We start from the raw sequence: 20,907 nt of genomic DNA, 5'->3' as shown, positions 1-20,907 counted from the left end.
CCCAGATGAAAGACTTTACTTGCGCCCGTGCGCTTATAAGCCAGAAACGTTGTCTAAGGAACTGAAGCATTTGTTGTATTCCACCATGTAAGCAACGTGTATGAGCATCAGCGACTAGTAAATAAGCCAGAGCACCACGCGGAATTGTAATTTGATGTCGCTGATCTTTACTTAAGTCGGAGTTTGTGAGTCGACCACCTACTCTCAGTATGCCATCTGCATCCAAGAAAGGATTGAGTGCTAAGATTTCACTACGACCCGCAATTCTGGAATGTAATGCAAGAGACTTAATTTCTTCTTTAAAATTATTACCTTGTGCTTGTCGAACATGCAGAAGTAAGGCCCAGTGCTGTTCTGCGACTGAAACTACATCGTTCCTGTAACCACGATATTTGGGTAACCAGCGCCTTAACCAAACAGTGGTGTTAAGTAAACGACTCAATTTACTAAGTTTCTCTATGAGAGGTATCCTGTTGTCTTACGTGGATGTCATAATCCACTGGTAATTAGCTCTGGAAACGAAGATGGAGACCACACGACATTCAGCATTTGAGAGGTGCTCCTCCTCCTCCGTTAAAGAAGGTAAACGCATTTCCTCCACGCCTTGGTGAATGCACGTCGGTCCGGTCCACCAAAGGTGATGATCCGCTAAGACGGCGGGAGATAAACCTCTGCTTGCACAGTCGGCTGGATTTGACTCCGACCGAATGTGCTTCCAAGCGTTGATGTCTGAATTAAGTAGCTCTGCAGGAAGTTCAGCATCCCATGGCAGGCCAGCCTTCCATAAGTCCTGTATGAATAGTTTGGCCACCACGACTACAGGTGCCAATACCCCAGTTGGATCATATAATTTCGCTACGTCACTCAAAACCTTTCGCTTGGTATGCATTGACGTGTCGTCAACTAAGCCTACCTTGAAGAAGAGCTCGTCGCTCACTGGATCCCAGTAAAGACCCAATACCTTGGTTGTTGAGTTGTTCAACTCTAGTTCTGATGCAGAAACTGTTGTACCGGTTATCGCAGATAATACGTGTGTATAATTGGAATTCCACTTTCCCAATATTAATTGTCCTTGTTTCAAAATAGTCGCTACATCTTGAGCACGGGTAATAGCAAGTTCATCGCTGTCGACGCTATCCAAATATTCATCAACGTAGAAATTATAAAGTATGCTATGACGCGCTGCGGCAGCCCGGCTTGGGTCATAGATGACTTCATAATTGTCATTCGCACATTGACGCAGTGCGCGTATTGCGTTGAATGGACTACAAGCCATTCCATAAGTTACCGTCTTCAATTCGTACACTTGAAGAGGTTCTTTTGGCGATTCACGCCAAAGTATTTGTTACCATTTACGATGTCGTCTATCTACCAGTATTTGTCGGAACATCTTCTGTATGTCTGTAGTGATGGCTACCTTGCATTTGCGAAAACGGTGAAGGATGTCGACAATATTGGCATGTAGTTGTGGTCCCGAAAACTGTGTATCGTTTAAGGATGTCCCACTCGATGTCTTCGCGGAAGCGTTGAAAACTACGCGAAATTTTGTGGTTACCGCATGATGAGGTATGAAGTAACCATTTTCTTTGTTGGTGAAAGCTTGCTTGCTAACCTCCATATGATCGAGAGTAATGCATTCTCGCATAAATGCAATGTACTGCTCACGAAGACATGGGTCGTTCATCAACCGCCGCTCGAGTTGTAGAAACTGGCGGAGTGCCGAATGATGAGATTCTCCAAGAGCAGGAGCATCTGGTCGAAATAATATTTGCACCTGGTACCTGCCGTCTGAGGTACGGGTAACTGTGTCGTTGAAGATCGTCTCACAGTCATCCACCTGTACTTCGGATGATAGTATGGGCTCTTCAAGTTCCCAGAAGCTTCTAATTAACGTGTCTAGCCGTTGTTTGTTGACACATTTCGCAGTAAGAGATGTGTGTAAAGTGGAGTGAGCAGAACTTATGACTGGTCCAAATACTACCCAGCCAAGACGAGTGTTCAAAGCGCAAAGTTGCTCTGGAGAACCCTGGATGAAACCCTCCTGAAAGAGACCCGTCAGAACGTCAGCACCAAGTAGCAGATCCACCGAACTTGGAGTGGCAAACGTTGGGTCAGCTAGCGGTAAATCTTTTAAATGGCTCCAAGCTTCTGCGCCTATATGCGTATCTGGCGTTACTGAGGTTATTGTCGGCACGACATAAGCCTCGAGTTTGAAGTTAAGGTTGTTGTCAAAGGCAGCCTGCATCTGTACCCTTACTGTAGACTGTAGCGCTAGAACCATTTCCTTCAATTCGTATCTCCCCTGGACGCCTACGAAGACACATACGTTTTGTAGTGGCATCGGTAATCAGACTCACCTGAGAGCCCAAGTCGCAGAGGGCACGACACACGAATTGTCCTCCATTGTGATCGATCAGGATGACCTTCACAGTCGCTAGTACAATGGTCCGGTCTCCATTAATGAGAAATGACCGGACCTTCCCCAAATGTCACTGTTGCCGTGGGTATATCTGTGGCACCTGTGTTGAAGGTGTGTCCAGGGATATATTCCGATCGGTTATGTGACTGTTGGTGTCTTCCTCCATGGTCGGTGTATTGTTCGCAACGTTGCCTTTGCAGAGCATCGTATGATGACGATGGCACCTTAAGCAATCACGCGATGTACAAACACGAGATCCATGGTCACTTCCAAGGCAGTTGAAACATAACGAAAGCCGCTTAACTGTATCCCACCGTTCCGGTATGGAAAGATTAACGAACCGTTGACACTTGTGTATTCGGTGTCCGTTAGCGCAAAGTTGGCAAACAACCATAATCCCTTTCACTGAATGTAACGGCTGAGATGAGTTTACCGTTGCAACGTTAGCCTTAACGGGATGGGTTGGTCTCTGATGAAGAGTTGTTGTACCGTTCGTAGCTCCTTGGGGCAAATTGTTGGCACGCTTCTCAATAAACGTCAAAAAGTCCTGACACATTGGTATGTTGTTCGTCTGAAGGCTCATCCCCCACTCATACCTGGTGATTGTGGGCAATTTAGGTAGCAGAAGTGGCACCAAGAGAGCGTCCCAATGCCTTACCGGAAAACCCATAACGCTTAAAGCTCGCATCACATTTTGGACGGTGTCAACTAGTCGAAGCAAGCCTTCTGTGATTCGGCGGGTTGATTAGGTAAATTCAGGATACGCTGCACGTGCGATTCTACTAACAAGCGTGGATTATCAAATCGCCGTTTCATCTCCTGCCACATGTCCTCATAGCCGCCTGTGTAAAGTCCACCGACCAATGGTACGCTATCAGCATTGACATGTTGGCGTAACTTGCTTAATTCATAACTGGAATCCAGATCCTTGCGATTGTGAACTAGTGCCTCGAACAAATCTTTAAAAGGCAGCCAATTCGCTGGGTCACCATTTAACACAGGAATCTTAATTGGATCTAATCGCATGTCCGATTGATTCGCCACACAAATACCACCTTCACCAGCGTCACATATACATATACGACGTAGTCGAATACATATTTGTGTGTACAGCAACTCCGTAGCAGCTAAGAAGTCGTCATGTGTGGTCAATTCGCTGGCTTGTGCTGAAGACACCAGATCCGTATGATACTCCATAAACCTTTCAAAATGCTTGTCCAACTGTCCACGAATCACATCGCAAGGTGCATGCATCAGCTTCTTTGTAGAATATGGACAGATGAAAGCCCGACTGATCTCCCAAAAGTTACTAACAGAAATGCACCTGTGATGGGTATTTAGCTTCGGTGCAACCGAAGTTAACGATTTTTCTTGTTAGATATAAAGTCGATTTTCTTGTTTTTGCTAAACTTATTTTTTATTCAACAGAATGGGAAGAAATAACAATCGCTATAATCACTAGAACTCGAATCTGAAGAAGTATCCTATGTTGTCGTGACAACGCTACTTATGAGTACTTGACGATGATCGCTCGATTTATGCACAGTATTACCATTTATATTTATATTTGTATTTGTATTTGTATTTGTATTCATATTTGTATTTGTATTTGCATTTGCATTTGCATTTGTATTCATATTTGTATAAGCAAATCCCCAATCTTCCAAAATCAATCGATCCGTTGGCTTTTCTGTTTGAACTCCAATTGAATTTGCTCTAACTGTCAACATACTCGTAAAGGCGGCAAAAAATAGAGCTGAAACGAAGAAACATAATTTATTTGTGAGAATTATATTAGTAATGAGAAGCTATTGAGCTGCTAATCCTTAATCTCTGATTTATTTTTCGATCACTCAGCAGCAGCTTTTGTTCCGTAACTTAACTAAGACCCCACCAAAACTCGACATCAACACCACAAACTCTTCTTATTAAATCTGGGACTCTAAATATCCAATGCTGTTTCGACAATCTCTCTATCCCTCTTTTATTGGGTACTAACCAGCTTGCGAAAATCGACACGCCGCGGTTAACTCGTCTATAATCGCGTAAGCGGTGTCTACGCCAATTAACAAGAAGAACCAGCAGTTGTTTTAAGTAATATTTATCAACACGTCGAGGTTCTTCTTAAGGTAATGGTGTCATAACGATAAATATTTGTACTCACCGCCAATCGTCAGACAAAAACTTTTGGGCGCCAGTGACATCTTATTTTTTAAATTTAGCAGAAACCACTGCACGTAGTTAGATAAGCTGTTAAGCACTTTTTCAGTACGCTTATTGCGCAGATCTCAAGTAAACTGATTGTTGAAGGAAAGTAGATGCAGAAAGTCTTTATATATTTAGTCGTCCAATTTTTAAAGCGCATAAATTAACATTACCAATTCATAAATGTTTCGCGTTTATTGTCAACTCAAGAAACGTGTCGTCGCATAGTGTTTGATTTGAGAGAGGAATTTTCACTGTTTAGTCATAAAATGATACAAAAGAACCGTATCTAAATAGAAAGATTTATTACCGCATTTCCATTTGAAAGAGTAAAGGAACATCTTAAAGTCACATCTAGCTTGGCTTAAAAAGTCGATACTAACAGGAATCGCACTTGGGTAGCTAGGCATTAGAACATTGGTTCATTGTGGTACTTAAAACTCCAATGTAATAGCTCATCAGACTCTTACACAACGACAAAATATTTTGAGCCTGTGACAAATTTATTAAGACGGCTAATGTGAGTTCCGGCTATGTCTTCTGGATCACTGAAGGCAAAACTGCCGAAATGTTTTAACATCGCTCAGAAAGCAGTGACAACCGACGCCCGAGAATATTTTCGACATATAACTAAAACAAAATACAAATTCATAGAGGAAATTTTCCCAAATTTCGAAACTTATACGGTTAAGTGAAAGAGTTATATAGTAATAGCTGAAAACGATTTTTCATTTGCCTAAAGGTATGCGCTCTCAAGTGTCTTGGCCTCCCAAACACGGAACAATCATGGGGTAAGAGAGTTGTTTCCAACTCATCTTCTTTCATATAGATTCTGTAGATGTCTATGGTAGGATTTCCAGGCCTCACTGCCAATATGGCAATGTGCTGTTAAAAGCCTCACAACTGGAGATGGGCTTCGGGAGTTCAAAAATATTACTAGATTACTCCGAGTAATCATAGGTCAAAAGCTTCTGCGAAGCCCTGCTGTAGAGTACTATAACACAACAGGAAACGGGAGTACCGACCTACATCCACTCTACCGATAACGGTTCTAGGTTCTAGAGTGCCTCTTCTTGCTAACTCATCAGCATTTCAATTTGCTGCGATTCCCCTGTGGCCGGACACCCATACCAACCTCATCACAAAGACACCGGATGCTATTGATAGCGAGGATAGGCACTCCTTGACCAGCCCTAAACGCACTATTAATGAGTTCAAGGATAGCATCGACAGTCTGCTATCTGAGTGGATGGTCACTTCTCTGAAGGAGGCTGCACTCCAGAGCAGTAAATCTACTGTTACCTTAATGTTTGCAACCTGGGCCTGGAAAACACTACAATAGTCAGAAAGTCTGAAGCTGCTGATGATAGAGAGCTCCTGAAAGTAAATTAAGCTTTGACCTTTCCGTAAAGAAGATCATTGCCCCTTCTCCTAGAACAGCTTCTTCCCTCCCACAACTCCCTCGCCGGTATACGGGTAGAGAAAGAGCCTCCAGCGTTCGGTTAGGCGACTCCACTATCCAAGTGTTTCGATATGAAGTCGAAGTGAGTAAGGATTTCGTAGTCTGATAGTAATTTTCGCATCCATGCACCTTCCGACGATGTCTACCAGCAATATGTGCTGATGAGCATCGCTCGTTGAACGCTCTCGAGTTTCTTTGCTGTTCTTTGCTAGAACCCTCCACCACATAAAGACTTCATAGAACATAATGGGCTTGACAATGGTGTCGTAAAGCCAGAGGACCATTTTCTGTGAGAAACCTCACATTTTGCGAATGGCTCGTCTACAGCAGTACAAGGCAACCGATACCTTTTTTGCTTTCTCTTCGATATTCGGCTTCCATGAAAGCTTCCTATCCTGCCAGGAGATGATGGGGCGTAAAGGCCGCCATTTACCGTTACTCAGTATGCGCCAAATTAATTATACATATCAATACAAATCAATATTCATATATAGTAATAATAATTTTTTGAGATAACACATATAATTTAGTGCTTTTTCTTTAATTCTTGTGCTGTGGTACTAGATTTCTACAAAAATCACGTTCATGAGCAAAGTGTTATCTCTGAGCTCTCAGAAATTTGTAATTTTGCAACAACCTTCAAGCTTGAAACAAAATTATACACATGTTCATGCAGTGCCTTCTTCTGATTCTGATACATCAGTTGTTGCAGCCATGCCGCTATCCCTTTGCGATGAACCGCCATTTTCTGAAGACCTATCTGACACGTTTACATACTTATTTACAAGTTTCTGCCTAGTTTCGGAGCAGTTTTCACAGGATGTTACAATCACAACGTTGCCATCCTGATTATGGTAAACTTGATCTCCTCTTTCTTGCATACTGTCTTCAAGAGGCTTTCCACTAATGTTTGGAATTATGCTGGCAAAGAGTAGAACTGGAACCAAAGAATTCAGAAAATGTATCTATTAGAAGTGTAGTGGTAATGTCCTTTGACGCCTGTTTTGTGACGAGAAATAGCACTCATCTGTCCCATCAGTCGCCTTTTCAGGTAATAATTCATAACAGTAAATAATTGTACTCACCAACTATAGTCAGGGACAAAAATATTGATCTTCTTCTTAGCATCGTGTTTCGCAAAAATTTTAGAATTGTCGGATCTCTAATTTTGACAAGTTGTTGGTCTTACGAACTCAACGGGTAGAATATTATGTCGTATATATTTCAGATGGTTCTGAAGCTGTGTATCTCCGTACAATTTTAACAATTCCAATTCACAACCGATCTGCGTCTATTTTAAGCAGGAAAAGTTCGTATAGCGTACATAATTTTTCAACGGGACCTGGGAACGTGATATCTTCTTCTACTAAATTGGCGTAAACACCTCTTACGCGGTTATAGCCGAGTTAACAACCGCGCGCCAGTCGTTTCTTCTTTTCGCAACGTGGCGCCAATTGGATATTCCAAGCGAAGCCAGGTCCTTTTCCACCTGGTCTTTCTAACGCAGTAGAGGTCTTCCTCTTCCTCTGCTTCCCCCGGCGGGTATTGCGTCGAATATTTTTAGAGCTGGAGTGTTTTCGTCTACACATACGACATGACCTAGCCAGCGTAGCTGTTGTCTGTTGATTCGCTGAACTATGTCAATGACGTCGTATATTTAATACAGCTCATGGTTCCATCGAATGCGATATTTGCAGTGGCCAACGCGCAAAGGACCATAAATCTTTCGCAGAACCGTTCTCTCGAAAACTCGCAACGTCGACTCATCCGCTGTTGACATCGTCCAAGCCTCTGCACCATATAGCAGGACGGGAATTATGAGAGACTTATAGAGTTCGCTGGTTCCAAGATAGACGAAATTATCTACAACTTCAAAGTTATGACTGTCAACAGTGACGTGAGTGCCAAGTCGCGAGTGCGACGACTGTTTGTTTGATGACAGGAGATATTTCGTCTTGCCCTCGTTCACTGCCAGACCCATTCGTTTTGCTTCCTTGTTCAGTCTGGAGAAAGCAGAACTAACGGCGCGGGTGTTGAGGCCGATGATATCAATATCATCGGCATACGCCAGCAGCTGTACACTCTTATAGAAGATTGTACCTGCTCGATTAAGTTCTGCAGCTCGAACTATTTTCTCCAGCAGCAGATTGAAAAAGTCGCACGATAGGGAGTCGCCTTGTCTGAAACCTCGTTTGGTATCGAACGGCTCGGAGAGGTCCTTCCCGATCCTGACGGAGCTTTTCGTGTTGCTCAACGTCAGTTTACACAGCCGTATCAGTTTTGCGGGGATACCAAATTCAGACATCGCGGCATAAAGGCAGCTCCTTTTCGTGCTGTCGAAAGCAGCTTTGAAATCGACGAAGAGGTGGTGCGTGTCGATTCTCCTTTCACGGGTCTTTTCCAAGATTTGGCGCATGGTGAATATCTGGTCGGTTGTTGATTTGCCAGGTCTAAAGCCACACTGATAAGGTCCAATCAGTTCGTTGACGGTGGGCTTTAATCTTTCACACAATACGCTCGATAGAACCTTATATGCGATGTTGAGGAGGCTAATCCCACGGTAGTTGGCGCAGATTGTGGGGTCTCCTTTTTTATGGATTGGGCATAGCACACTTAAATTCCAGTCGTTGGGCATGCTTTCGTCCGACCATATTTTACAAAGAAGCTGATGCATGCTCCTTATCAGTTCTTCGCCGCCGTGTTTGAATAGCTCGGCCGGCAATCCATCGGCCCCTGCCGCTTTGTTGTTCTTCAGGCGGGTGATTGCTATTCGAACTTCTTCATGGTCGGGTAATAGAACGTCTGCTCCATCGTCATCGATTGGGGAATCGGGTTCGCCTTCTCCCGGTGTTGTGCTTTCACTGCCATTCAGCAGGCTGGAGAAGTGTTCCCTCCATAATTTAAGTATGCTCTGGGCATCGGTAACTAGATCACCTTTGGGGGTTCTACAAGAGTATGCTCCGGTCTTGAAACCTTCTGTAAGCCGCCGCATCTTTTCGTAGAATTTTCGAGCATTACCCCTGTCGGCCAGCTTATCGAGCTGTTCGTACTCACGCATTTCGGCCTCTTTCTTCTTCTGTCTGCAAATGCGTCTCGCTTCCCTCTTCAACTCTCGGTATCTATCCCATCCTGCACGTGTTGTGGTCGATTATAGCGTTGCGAGGTAGGCAGATTGTTTTCTCTCCGCTGCGACACGGCACTCCTCGTCGTACCAGCCGTTCTTTTGCACTTTCCGAAAACCAATGGTTTCGGTTGCAGCTGTACGTAAGGAGTTTGAAATGCCGTCCCACAGTTCCCTTATACCGAATTATTGATGAGTGCTCTCAGAGAGCAGGAGTGCAAACCGAGTAGAAAAAACGTTCGGCTGTCTGTTGTGATTGTAGCTTCTCGACGTCGAACTTTCTTTGTGTTTATTGCCGTGCGTTTTTAGCTGCGCAGAGGCGAGTGCATATCTTGACTGCAACGAGTTGATGTTAGGACCTCGCAGCGTACGCACATTTAAAACACTAGAGATATGTATTCCGTCTATCGCAACATGATCGATCTGGTTGGTGGTTTTTCGATCCGGAGACAGCCAGGTAGCTTGATGTATCTTCTTATGCTGGAATCTAGTACTACAGATAACCATATTTCGGGCCCCGGCGAAGTCGATCAGCCTCGACCCATTTGGGGATGTTTCGTCGTGGAGGCTGAATTTACCGACCGTAGTGCCAAAGATACCTTCTGTGCCCACCCTGGCGTTAAAGTCGCCAAGCACGATTTTGACATCATGGCGGGGGCATCTCTCATAAGTGCGCTCCGAGCACTCATAAAAGGCATCTTTGGTCACATCGTCCTTCTCTTCCGTCGGGGCGTGGGCGCAAATCAGCGATATGTTGAAGAACCTCGCTTTGATGCGGAATGTGGCTAGACGTTCATTCACCGCAGTGAATGATAGTACTCGGCGACGGAGTCTCTCTCCCACCACGAATCCAACACCAAACTTGCGCTCCTTTATATGGCCACTGTAGTAAATGTCACAAGGACCTAAGAACGTGATATAACAACAAAAAAACAGCATTCCACGCGTTTCCTACTTACATACCTATCTCCCTACCAGTGGCGTAGCTAGGTAACCAAGGGCCCTGGGCCAAATTAAAAATGGGGCCCCACTGCTATGTAAACTGATTAGATTTTCTCAAATAGAAATATAAAATATACATACACTTTAAAAATGCTAACCGATTTAAGCTTTTCTTTTAGAAAAAAAGTATCAATGACTTCGTTTAAATGCAGACTTGATGCGGTTTTGTTTTCAATTGATTTTAGCGATAAATGTCGAAGTCGAGTTTGGCCCATATTATTTCTTAAACAATTTTTTACTATTTTTAATTTGCTAAATGACCTTTCAGCTGCTGCAGAAGGGACAGGAATTGTAAAGAACAATAACATTGCTGTAAATAATTCCAACAGGGGTAATGCTCGATAATTCTACGAAAAAATGAGGCGACTAACGGAAGGTTTCAAGACCGGAGCATACTCCTGTAGGACCCAAAGTGGTGATCTAGTAGCTGATGTCCAGACCATACTAAAGCTATATAATGAACACTTCTCCAGCCTGCTGAATGGCAGTAAAACTCTAATATAAGGAAATGGCGAATCCGATACTCCAATCCATGACGATGGAATAGATGTTCCATTGCCCAACTATGATGAGTTGCGAATAGCAATTACCCACCTGAAGGACAACGATACGGCAGAGGCCGATGGATTACCAGCCGAGCTATTCAAATACAGCGGCGAAGAACTGACAAGGTGCATGCATCAGCTTCTTTGTAGAATATGGACAGATGAAAGCCCGACTGATCTCCCAAAAGTTACTAACAGAAATGCACCTGTGATGGGTATTTAGCTTCGGTGCAACCGAAGTTAACGTTTTTTCTTGTTAGGTATAAAATCGATTTTCTTGTTTTTGCTAAATTTATTTTTTATTCAACAGAATGGGAAGAAATAACAATCGCTATAATCACTAGAACTCGAATCTGAAGAAGTATCCTATGTTGTCGTGACAACGCTACTTATGAGTACTTGACGATGATCGCTCGATTTATGCACAAAATTACTATTTATATTTGCATTTGTATTTGTATTTGTATTCATATTTGTATTTGTATTTGCATTTGCATTTGCATTTGCATTTGTATTCATATTTGTATAAGCAAATCCCCAATCTTCCAAAATTAATCGATCCGTTGGCTTTTCTGTTTGAACTCCAATTGAATTTGCTCTAACTGTCAACATACTCGTAAAGGCGGCAAAAAATAGAACTGAAACGAAGAAACATAATTTATTTGTGAGAATTATATTAGTAATGAGTAGCTATTGAGCTACTAATCCTTAATCTCTGATTTATTTTTCGATCACTTAGAAGCAACTTTTGTTCCGTAACTTAACTAAGACCCCACCAAAACTCGACATCAACACCACAAACTCTTCTTATTAAATCTGGGACTCTAAATATCCAATGCTGTTTCGACAATCTATCTATCCCTCTTTTATTGAGTACTAACCAGCAGTTGTTTTAAGTAATATTTATCAACACGTCGAGGTTCTTCTTAAGGTAATGGTGTCATAACGATAAATATTTGTACTCACCGCCAATCGTCAGACAAACACTTTTGGGCCCCAGTGACATCTTATTTTTTAAATTTAGCAGAAACCACTGCACGCAGTTAGATAAGCTGTTAAGCACTTTTTCAGTACGCTTATTGCGCTGATCTCAAGTAAACTGATTGTTGAAGGAAAGTAGACGCAGAAAGTCTTTAAATATTTAGTCGTCCAATTTTTAAAGCGCATAAATTAACATTACCAATTCATAAATGTTTCGCGTTTATTGTCAACTCAAGAAACGTGTCGTCGCATAGTGTTTGATTTGAGAGAGGAATTTTCACTGTTTAGTCATAAAATGATACAAAAGAACCGTATCTAAATAGAAATATTTATTACCGCATTTCCATTATAAAGAGTAAAGAAATATCTTAAAGCCACATCTAGCTTGGCTTAAAAAGTCGATACTAACAGGGATCGCACTTGGACAGCTTAGAATGCCGATCCGTTGTGGTACTTAAAACTCCAATATAATAGCTCATAAGACTCTTACACAACGACAAAACATTTTGAGCCTATGACAAATTTATTAAGATGGCTAATGTGAATACCGGCTATGTCTTCTGGATCACTGAAGGCAAAACTGCCGAAATGTTTTAACATCGCTCAGAAAGCAGTGACAACCGACGCCCGAGAATATTTTCGACATATAACTAAAACAAACTACAAATTCATAGAGGAAATTTTCCCAAATTTCGAAACTTATATGGTTATATGAAAGAGTTATATAGTAATAGCTGAAAACGATTTTTCATTTGACTAAAGGTATGCGCTCTCAAGTTACTTGACCTCCCAAACACGGAACAATCATGGAGTAAGAGAGTTGTTTCCAACTCATCTTCTTTCATATAGATTCTGTAGATGTCCCTAGTAGAATTTCCAAGTCTCTCTGCCAATATGGCAATGTTCTGTTAAAAGCCTCACAACTGGAGATGGGCTTCGGGCGTTCAAAAATATTACTAGATTACTCCGATTAATCATAGGTCAAAAGCTTCTGCGAAGCCCTGCTGTAGAGTACTATAACACAGGAGGATACGGGAGTACCGACCCACTTCCATCCTACCGATAGCGGTTCTAGGTTCTAGGGTGCCTCTTCTTGCTAACTCATCAGCTTTGCAATTTCCAGCGATTCCCCTGTGGCCTGGCACCCACACCAACATCATCTCAAAGACACCGGATGCTATTGATAGCGAGGATAGGCACTCCTTGACCAGCCCTAAACGCACTATTAATGAGTTCAAGGATAGTATCGACAGTCTGCTATCTGAGTGGATGGTCACTTCTCTGAAGGAGGCTGCACTCCAGAGCAGTAAATCTACTGTTACCTTAATGTCTGCAACCTGGGTCTGGAAAACACTGCAATAGTCAGAAATTCTGAAACTGCTGGTGATAGAGAGCTCCTGACAGTAAAGTAAGCTTTGATCCTCAGGTAAAGAAGATCATTGCCCCCTCTCCTACAACGACTTCTTCCCTCCCACAACTTCCTCGCCGGTATATGAGTAGAAAAGGAATCGCCAGAGTTCGGTTAGGCGACTCCATGATCCAAGTGATTCGATATGAAGTCGAAGTGAGTAAGGATTTCGTAGTCTTATAGCAACTTTCACACCGTTACACCTTCAGACGATGTCTTCGGGCAATATGTGAAAGATGGCGTTAAGTGCCATGGTTTGAGTGGACCTTAGTGCACCACACATGCCGATGAGCATTGCTCGGTGAACGCTCTCGAGTTTCTTTGCTGTTCTTTGTTAGAACCCTCCACCACATAAAGACTTCATAGAACATAATGGGCTTGAGAATGGTGTCGTAAAGCCAGAGGACCACTTTCGGTGAGAAACCTCACATTTTGCGAATGGCTCGTCGAGTTTGCCAACGGCTCGTCTACATCAGTACAAGGTAACCAATGCCTTTTTTGCTCTCTCTTCGATATTCGGCTTCCATGAAAGCTTCCTATCCGGCCAGGAGACTCGTTACCGTTACTCAGTAAGCGCCAACTTGAAGGCGACCTGCACTACATCACGACCAGTTGCTAAATGCTAGCGGAATTAATTTTAGACGCACACTTCTTTCACATCACCAGTTCTATGTCGTTTGTTCTAGTGCCAAAATAGCAATAAAATTAATTATACATATCAATACAAATCAATATTCATATATAGTAATAATAATTTTTTTACATAACACACATAAGTTTTTGCTTTTTATTTAATTCTTGTGCTGTGGTACGAGATTTCTACAAAAATCACGTTCATGAGCAAAGTGTTATCTCTGAGCTCTCAGAAATTTGTAATTTTGCAACAACCTTCAAGCTTGAAACAAAACTTTACACATGTTCATGCAGTGTCTTCTTCTGATTCTGATACATCAGTTGTTCCAGCCATGCCGCTATCTCTTTGCGATGAACCGCCATTTTCTGAAGACCTATCTGACACGTTTACATACTTATTTACATGTTTTGGCTTAGTTTCGGAGCAGTTTTCACAGGATGTTACAATCACTACGTTGCCATCCTGATTATGATAAACTTGATCTCCTTTTTCTTGCATACTGTCTTCAAGAGGCTTTCCACTAATGTTTGGAATTATGCTGGCAAAGAGTAGAACTGGAACCAAAGAATTCAGAAAATGTATCTATTAGAAGTCTAGTGGTAATGTCCTTTAACGCCTGTTTTGTGCCTAGTGACCCCTAAGACGAGAAATAGGTCTACATGAGTACTAATGACTTGTTGGGAAATCAACTTTGTTGTAGAGAGTTCTAAACATGAAAGTTCTTGCAAATTTTTTCTCTCTATTTTACTACGAGGAAAGCAGAACACAAATTAAGTGTTATATCTTTAAGCACTCATCTGTCCTATCAGTCGCCTTTTCAGGTAGTAATTCATAACAGTAAATAATTTTACTCACCAGCTATAGTCAGGGACAAAAATATTGATCTTCTTCTTAGCATGCTGTTTCGCAAAAATTGTAGAATTGTCGGATCTCTAATTTTGACAAGTTGTTGGTCTTACGAACTCAACGGGTAGAATAATATGTCGTATATATTTCAGATGGTTCTAAAGCTGTGTATCTCCGTACAATTTTAACAATACCAATTCACAACCGATCTGCGTCTATTTTAAGCAAGAAAAGTTCGTATAGCGAACATAATTTTACAACGGGACCTGGGAACGTGATATAACAACAAAAAAACATACATACCTATCTCCCTACCAGTGGCGTAGCTAGGTAACCAAGGGGCCTGGACAAATTAAAAATGGGGCCCCACTGCTATGAAAACTTATTAGGTTTTATCAAATAGAAATATAAAATATACAAATACATTAAAAATGCTAACCGATTTTAGCTTTTTCTTTAAAAACAAGTATCAATGATTTCGTTTAAATGCAGACTTGATGCGGTTTTGTCTTCAATTGCTTTTAGCGATAAATGTCGAAGTCGAGTTTGGCCCATATTATTTCTTAAACAATTCTTACTATTTTTAATTTGCAAAATGACCTTTCAGCTGCTGCAGAAGGGACAGGAATTGTAAAGAACAATAACATTGCTGTAAATAATTCCGACAGGGGAAATGCTCGAAAATTCTACGAAAAAATGAGGCGACTAACGGAAGGTTTCAAGACCGGAGCATACTCCTGTAGGACCCAAAGTGGTGATCTAGTAGCTGATGTCCAGACCATACTAAAGCTATAGAATGAACACTTCTCCAGCCTGCTGAATGGCAGTAAAACTCTAATATACAGAAATGGCGAATGCGATACCCCAATCCATGACGATGGAATAGATGTTCCATTGCCCAACTATGATGAGTTGCGAATAGCAATTACCCACCTGAAGGACAACGATACGGCAGAGGCCGATGGATTACCAGCCGAGCTATTCAAATACAGCGGCGAAGAACTGACAAGGTGCATGCATCAGCTTCTTTGTAGAATATGGACAGATGAAAGTATGCTCGACTGAAGCCCACCATCAAAAAACTGATTGGACCTTATCAGTGATTCTTAAGACCGGGAAAATTTATTAGCAACCAGAAGAAGAAGAAGAACTCACTTACAAATAAACTCAAGAGCTTTGAAGATTTTAGTTTTCTGAACAAATCGCATAAAGATTATGGATGGATTTGCGCGTGATGTGAGTGCTTAAATTAAAGACTTTTAAATTATCGACAAGCACGCGTCATCATCCAGAAACTGAGGATCTTCAGAAATTGCGACAACATTCACTGAATCTATATACAATATATATATATACACTTGTATATTGAAAAAAACTTAAATTTCGGCTGATCACGCGTGAACAGCTGGACCAGCTTTGCAACGAAATTTGATTAGGTATTCAATGAGGCAATACGAGTACTGTACACTAAACTCACCTTATAGGCCACTCACACTTTTAGTTAAAAGAAAATGCACTAATTTCAAAGATCGTTACAAACTTTTATTTTCTGCGAAACTCACTTCACAATTATTGGGTTTAATTGAATTGAAGTATTGGATAGTTAAATATATATATAAACTAGCAACCCGCCCCGGCTTCGCACGGAAATAAAATATAAGGCCTATGTCACTCACTGAAAAAATGATTAAAATCGATCCCGTAGTTTTGATTTATTCATTACTGCCCTTCTTCTCCGGTACCACATCCTGTGAGTATTGTGCACTCTATTTTGAAAGTTTTCAGTGATTTTACCAGCAAGCCAGCGTGCCATTGCAAAGTTTAGGTGGATTCAGGTTTCTTAATAAAATAACAGGACAACCTACTTTCAACGCCATTTTGTGAAGAGGGAGTCCAGATGGGTTCAAAGAGTTTAGAAATTCTGTAGGAAAATGAACAGCTTCTTCCAAATCGAGAACAGTATCGACCGAGTAGTATATTTTCGTCGGCGCATCAACCTTTGAAAGAATCAAGTTATTTACTTTACCTACTTGTTCGTTAGTTGGTGACAGAATAGCTCTTTATTTAAACCAAGATATTGTCTTATAACTTTTGTTATCAATGTCAGGATAGACATTGTTGACTAACTCTTGGATGTTGTCTATCAAAACACATAGGTTTTCTAGGTTAATCCTTCCCTCACTTTGGGTTAATTCTCCATTGCCAACTTTTAGCAGCATCTCTGGAAATAGCCTGTTCTCACGTGAAGATGACGAAACCCTCATATTAGTTTTAAGCTCTAATTTATTGACATGTGACCAAAAATTATTATTATTCTTTATTGCTTGGTATATACGCCTCAAGCTGCTAGCATTTTTAGATTGCAGTTCTATTATCTGATGAAATTTTTTCAATATATCTCAATTTTTTTATCTTCCTCATCTAAAAATCTTTTTAAGCGATCTGCTGTACTCTCGAATTTTTGCCTTCTAGGTACGCTAGCATTTATTTCGGGTTGCCCTTGTGACGTGGAGGGTATATCGTCGGCATCTTGTTGTCTATTGGATGCATTATAACTTGAGTTTATATTTTGTTGCTCTGACGATGAGGAAGACAAATCTACATTCACCCCTGCAATTGTAATATTTAAATTTTCATTGACGGGTTGGGTGCCAAGAGCAACACCTGGTATGCCTTCTATAGTTTGAGAAATGCCACAAAGACGCAAAATAGTTTCTTCGGTTGGAGTGAGCTGATATTTAGAAAATGGGCCACATCCTGTTGCTCGACTCTCAATTTTGTTGTGAGCTAATTTTCTTTTGATTTCGCTCTTCCACTCAGTTATAACCTATAGAAATAAGTTTGTTTTAATTGCAGTTTAATTTTGACTGAAATTTACTTACCTTTTTCCACCCGTTTACATCTTTGTGTGGAGGACCTGAAGCATTAAGCGATTCCTGCCATAACGATTCTATTGTCGGTTTATTGTGTTTCGTAAACCCTCTTAAGATATCTGGATTTTTTTCCATAAATTCAATTATGATCGTATTTTGCGTTCTATTCTTATGTTTTCCCCTACAAAAATTAAGTTAATTACTTCGTTAGAATATAATAAATAAATTCCTTAACTTACATTTTTTCTCAACCGTCTAACAACACACAGAAATATAAACTGAATATTCAAATCTGCTAGCGATTATCTTCTTGTTTTATTTCTGATAGCAAAACCGATAAAATTGGTTTCGATGACACCCAAACCCGATACAAATTCTGTTTCGAACATCAAATCAATAATATCTGAATTGATGACACCTACTGCTTTTTTTGATCGGTTTCAATCCCGATTCCGACAACTATCAGATTCCACAACACCCCCGAATTACATGGAATTCAGTACGGTAATAACGACATGAATTGAAAATACATACATACATACATACATACGTCCGAAATTTAATGATGCGAGAGATTCGTACATTTGTACTTACATACATGTGTACGTACCGAGTTCTTTCACCATACGATCTAATTCAACACGAATGAGGTGGGATGAGATTCCCACATAACTTCTGATATTTCATTCGGTTGACAGCGAACAAACACACAAACAGTTTTTTTTTGGAAAAAGTAGTGCTCTTGTTTAAACAATTTTGGTTAAATAAGAAATGAATCAACTATTTTTTTTGATGCAGAACGAAAGTAAATATTTCAAAGTTTAACTTCAAGTAAGTTTCATTTTAATCGGTGGATTATTTTATGATGTATGGCTGTGTAAACAAAAAATGTATGGTTTTTTACCACATTTTGTCCGAGTGCCACGCCCCCTTAATATATTTCTTTACATTATAATGACATAAACCTTCCTCTTCAAACAATCTATCTATTAAAAAAAACCGCATCAAAATCAGTTGCTTAGTTTTCAAGATTTAAACATTTAAGGGGACATAAGGACAGAAAAAGTGACTTTGTTTTATAATATGTAGTGAAGTGATAGTGATGTAAAAAATGTAAACTGAGCAATTATATATTGGAACCAGTAGGTATTAGGTTATATATATATTAGATAAATACACTCGGGTAAGCGGATCGAAACCGCGATGCTGCGGAAAGCGTAGATGTTGGCTGTTCGACGTCGTATCAACGAAAGGTGCGCGAGCTGCTTTCTCTATTCCTTTTGTTCTAATTAGACTGCGTTTGGGTGCATGTGCGTGTATGTGTGTTAATGGTGGTGTTCGCTCGCGTGATGAGGTGAATAGTCGATCCGGTGTGATGAATTGATGCAGATGTGATGCGACGTCGCTACTCATTTAGCCAAGTACTTATATCGGAGTAAGAATTTTTGACAGTTTTTACTTGATTTAATCGTATACTCAGTTTGCTTTGCCCCTTCATAATGAATTTACTTTCCCTTACTTACTTACTTAATTTTTTTTTGCTTTTATTTATTTTTTACCATTTATATTTGTATTTATATTTGTATTTATATTTGTATTTATATTTGTATTTGTGTTCATATTTGTATTCATATTTGTATTATAATCCCAATCTTCCAAAATCAATCGATCCGTTGGCTTTTCTGTTTGAACTCCAATTGAATTTGCTCTAACTGTTAACATACTCGTAAAGGCGGCAAAAAATAGAACTGAAACGAAGAAACATAATTTATTTGTGAGAATTATATTAGTAATGAATAGCTATTGAGCTACTAATCCTTAATCTCTGATTTATTTTTCGATCACTCAGCAGCAGCTTTTGTTCCGTCACTTAACTAAGACCCCACCAAAACTCGACATCAACACCACAAACTCTTCTTATTAAATCTGGGACTCTAAATATCCAATGATGTTTCGACAATTTATCTAAGTATCCCTCTTTTATTGAGTAGTAACCAGCAGTTGTTTTAAGTAATATTTATCAACACGTCGAGGTTCTTTTTAAGGTAATGGTATCATAACGATAAATATTTGTACTCACCGCCAATCGTCAGACAAACACTTTTGGGCCCCAGTGACATCTTATATTTTAAATTTAGCAGAAACCACTGCACGCAGTTAGATAAGCTGTTAAGCACTTTTTTCAGTACGCTTATTGCGCAGATCTCAAGAAAACTGATTGTTGAAGGAAAGGTGACGCAGAAAGTCTTTAAATATTTAGTCGTCCAATTTTTAAAGCGCATAAATTAACAAAACCAATTCATAAATGATTCGCGTTTATTGTTAACTCAAGAAACGTGTAATCGCATAATGTTTGATTTGACAGAGGAATTTTCACTGTTTAGTCATAAAATTATACAAAAGAACCGTATCTAAATAGAGATATTTATAACCGCATTTCCATTTGAAAGAGTAAAGAAACATCTTAAAGTCACATCCAGCTTAGCTTAAAAAGTCGATACTAACAGGAATCGCACTTGGGTAGCTAGGCATTAGAACATTGGTTCATTGTGGTACTTAAAACTCCAATATAATAGCTCATCAGACTCTTACACAACGACAAAATATTTTGAGCCTATGAAAAATTTATTAAGACGGCTAATGTGAGTTCCGGCTATGTCTTCTGGATCACTGAAGGCAAAACTGCCGAAATGTTTTAACATCGCTCAGAAAGCAGTGACAACTGACGCCCGAGAATATTTTCGACAAATAACTAAAACAAAATACAAATTCAGAGAGGAAATTTTCCCAAATTTCGAAATTTATACGGTTATATGAAAGAGTTATATAGTAATAGCTGAAAACGATTTTTCATTTGCCTAAAGGTATGCGCTCTCAAGTGTCTTGACCTCGCAAACTCGGAACACTCACGGGGTAAGAGAGTTGTTTCCAACTCATCTTCTTTCATATAGATTATGTATATGTGCCTAGTGGAATTTCCAAGCCTCTCTGCCAATATGGCAATGTGCTGTTAAAATCCTCACAACTGGAGATGGGCTTCGGGGGTTCAACAATATCACTAGATTACTCCGATTAATCATAGGTCAAAAGCTTTTGCGAAGCCCTGCTGTATACTACTATAACACAAGAGGATACGGGAGTACCGACCTACTTCCATTCTACCGATAGTGATTCTGGGGTGCCTTCTTGCTAACTCATCAGCTTTGCAATTTTCAGCGATTCCTCTGTGGCCTGGCACCCACACCAACCTCATCACAAAGACACCGGATGCTATTGATAGCGAGGATAGGCACTCCTTGACCAGCCCTCAACGCACTATTAATGAGTTCAAGGATAGCATCGACAGTCTGCTATCTGAGTGGATGGTCACTTCTCTGAAGGAGGCTGCACTCCAGAGCAGTAAATCTACTG

General features: G+C 40.5%; 2 protein-coding genes and 1 long non-coding RNA gene across 11 annotated transcripts in view; all 3 read right to left on the bottom strand.

The window, feature by feature from the left end:
* LOC125778200 (uncharacterized) overlaps nucleotides 1-20,907 on the bottom strand; it is a 38,418-nt gene that overhangs the window by 15,759 nt on the left and 1,752 nt on the right. The window lies entirely within an intron of this gene.
* Nucleotides 737-19,742, bottom strand: LOC125775291 (putative uncharacterized protein DDB_G0283051). Of its 9 annotated transcripts, XM_049454787.1 has the most exons (3): nucleotides 19,577-19,734; nucleotides 11,267-11,392; nucleotides 3,830-4,043 (listed from the first exon to the last, which is right to left on the bottom strand). In XM_049454787.1, exons 1-3 carry the CDS (start codon nucleotides 19,614-19,616, stop codon nucleotides 3,904-3,906), a joined length of 306 nt encoding a protein of 101 aa, XP_049310744.1. In that variant the 5' UTR covers nucleotides 19,617-19,734; the 3' UTR covers nucleotides 3,830-3,903. The 9 variants fall into 9 exon arrangements, with proteins under 9 accessions (XP_049310742.1, XP_049310740.1, XP_049310741.1 ...); XM_049454785.1 differs by lacking the exon at nucleotides 11,267-11,392 and having other exon boundaries at nucleotides 737-4,175; nucleotides 19,577-19,742; XM_049454783.1 differs by lacking the exons at nucleotides 11,267-11,392; nucleotides 19,577-19,734 and adding an exon at nucleotides 11,721-11,910 and having other exon boundaries at nucleotides 737-4,175.
* On the bottom strand, nucleotides 16,706-17,826 carry LOC125778199 (uncharacterized). The gene is made up of 3 exons (XM_049454792.1): nucleotides 17,736-17,826; nucleotides 17,506-17,677; nucleotides 16,706-17,450 (listed from the first exon to the last, which is right to left on the bottom strand). Coding segments are annotated over exons 1-3 (612 nt in total). The 5' UTR covers nucleotides 17,738-17,826; the 3' UTR covers nucleotides 16,706-17,012.

Source organism: Bactrocera dorsalis, chromosome 4 (assembly GCF_023373825.1).
Source record: "Bactrocera dorsalis isolate Fly_Bdor chromosome 4, ASM2337382v1, whole genome shotgun sequence".
NCBI classification, from domain to species: domain Eukaryota; kingdom Metazoa; phylum Arthropoda; class Insecta; order Diptera; family Tephritidae; genus Bactrocera; species Bactrocera dorsalis.
This window is presented reverse-complemented; position numbering and strand designations above follow the sequence as displayed.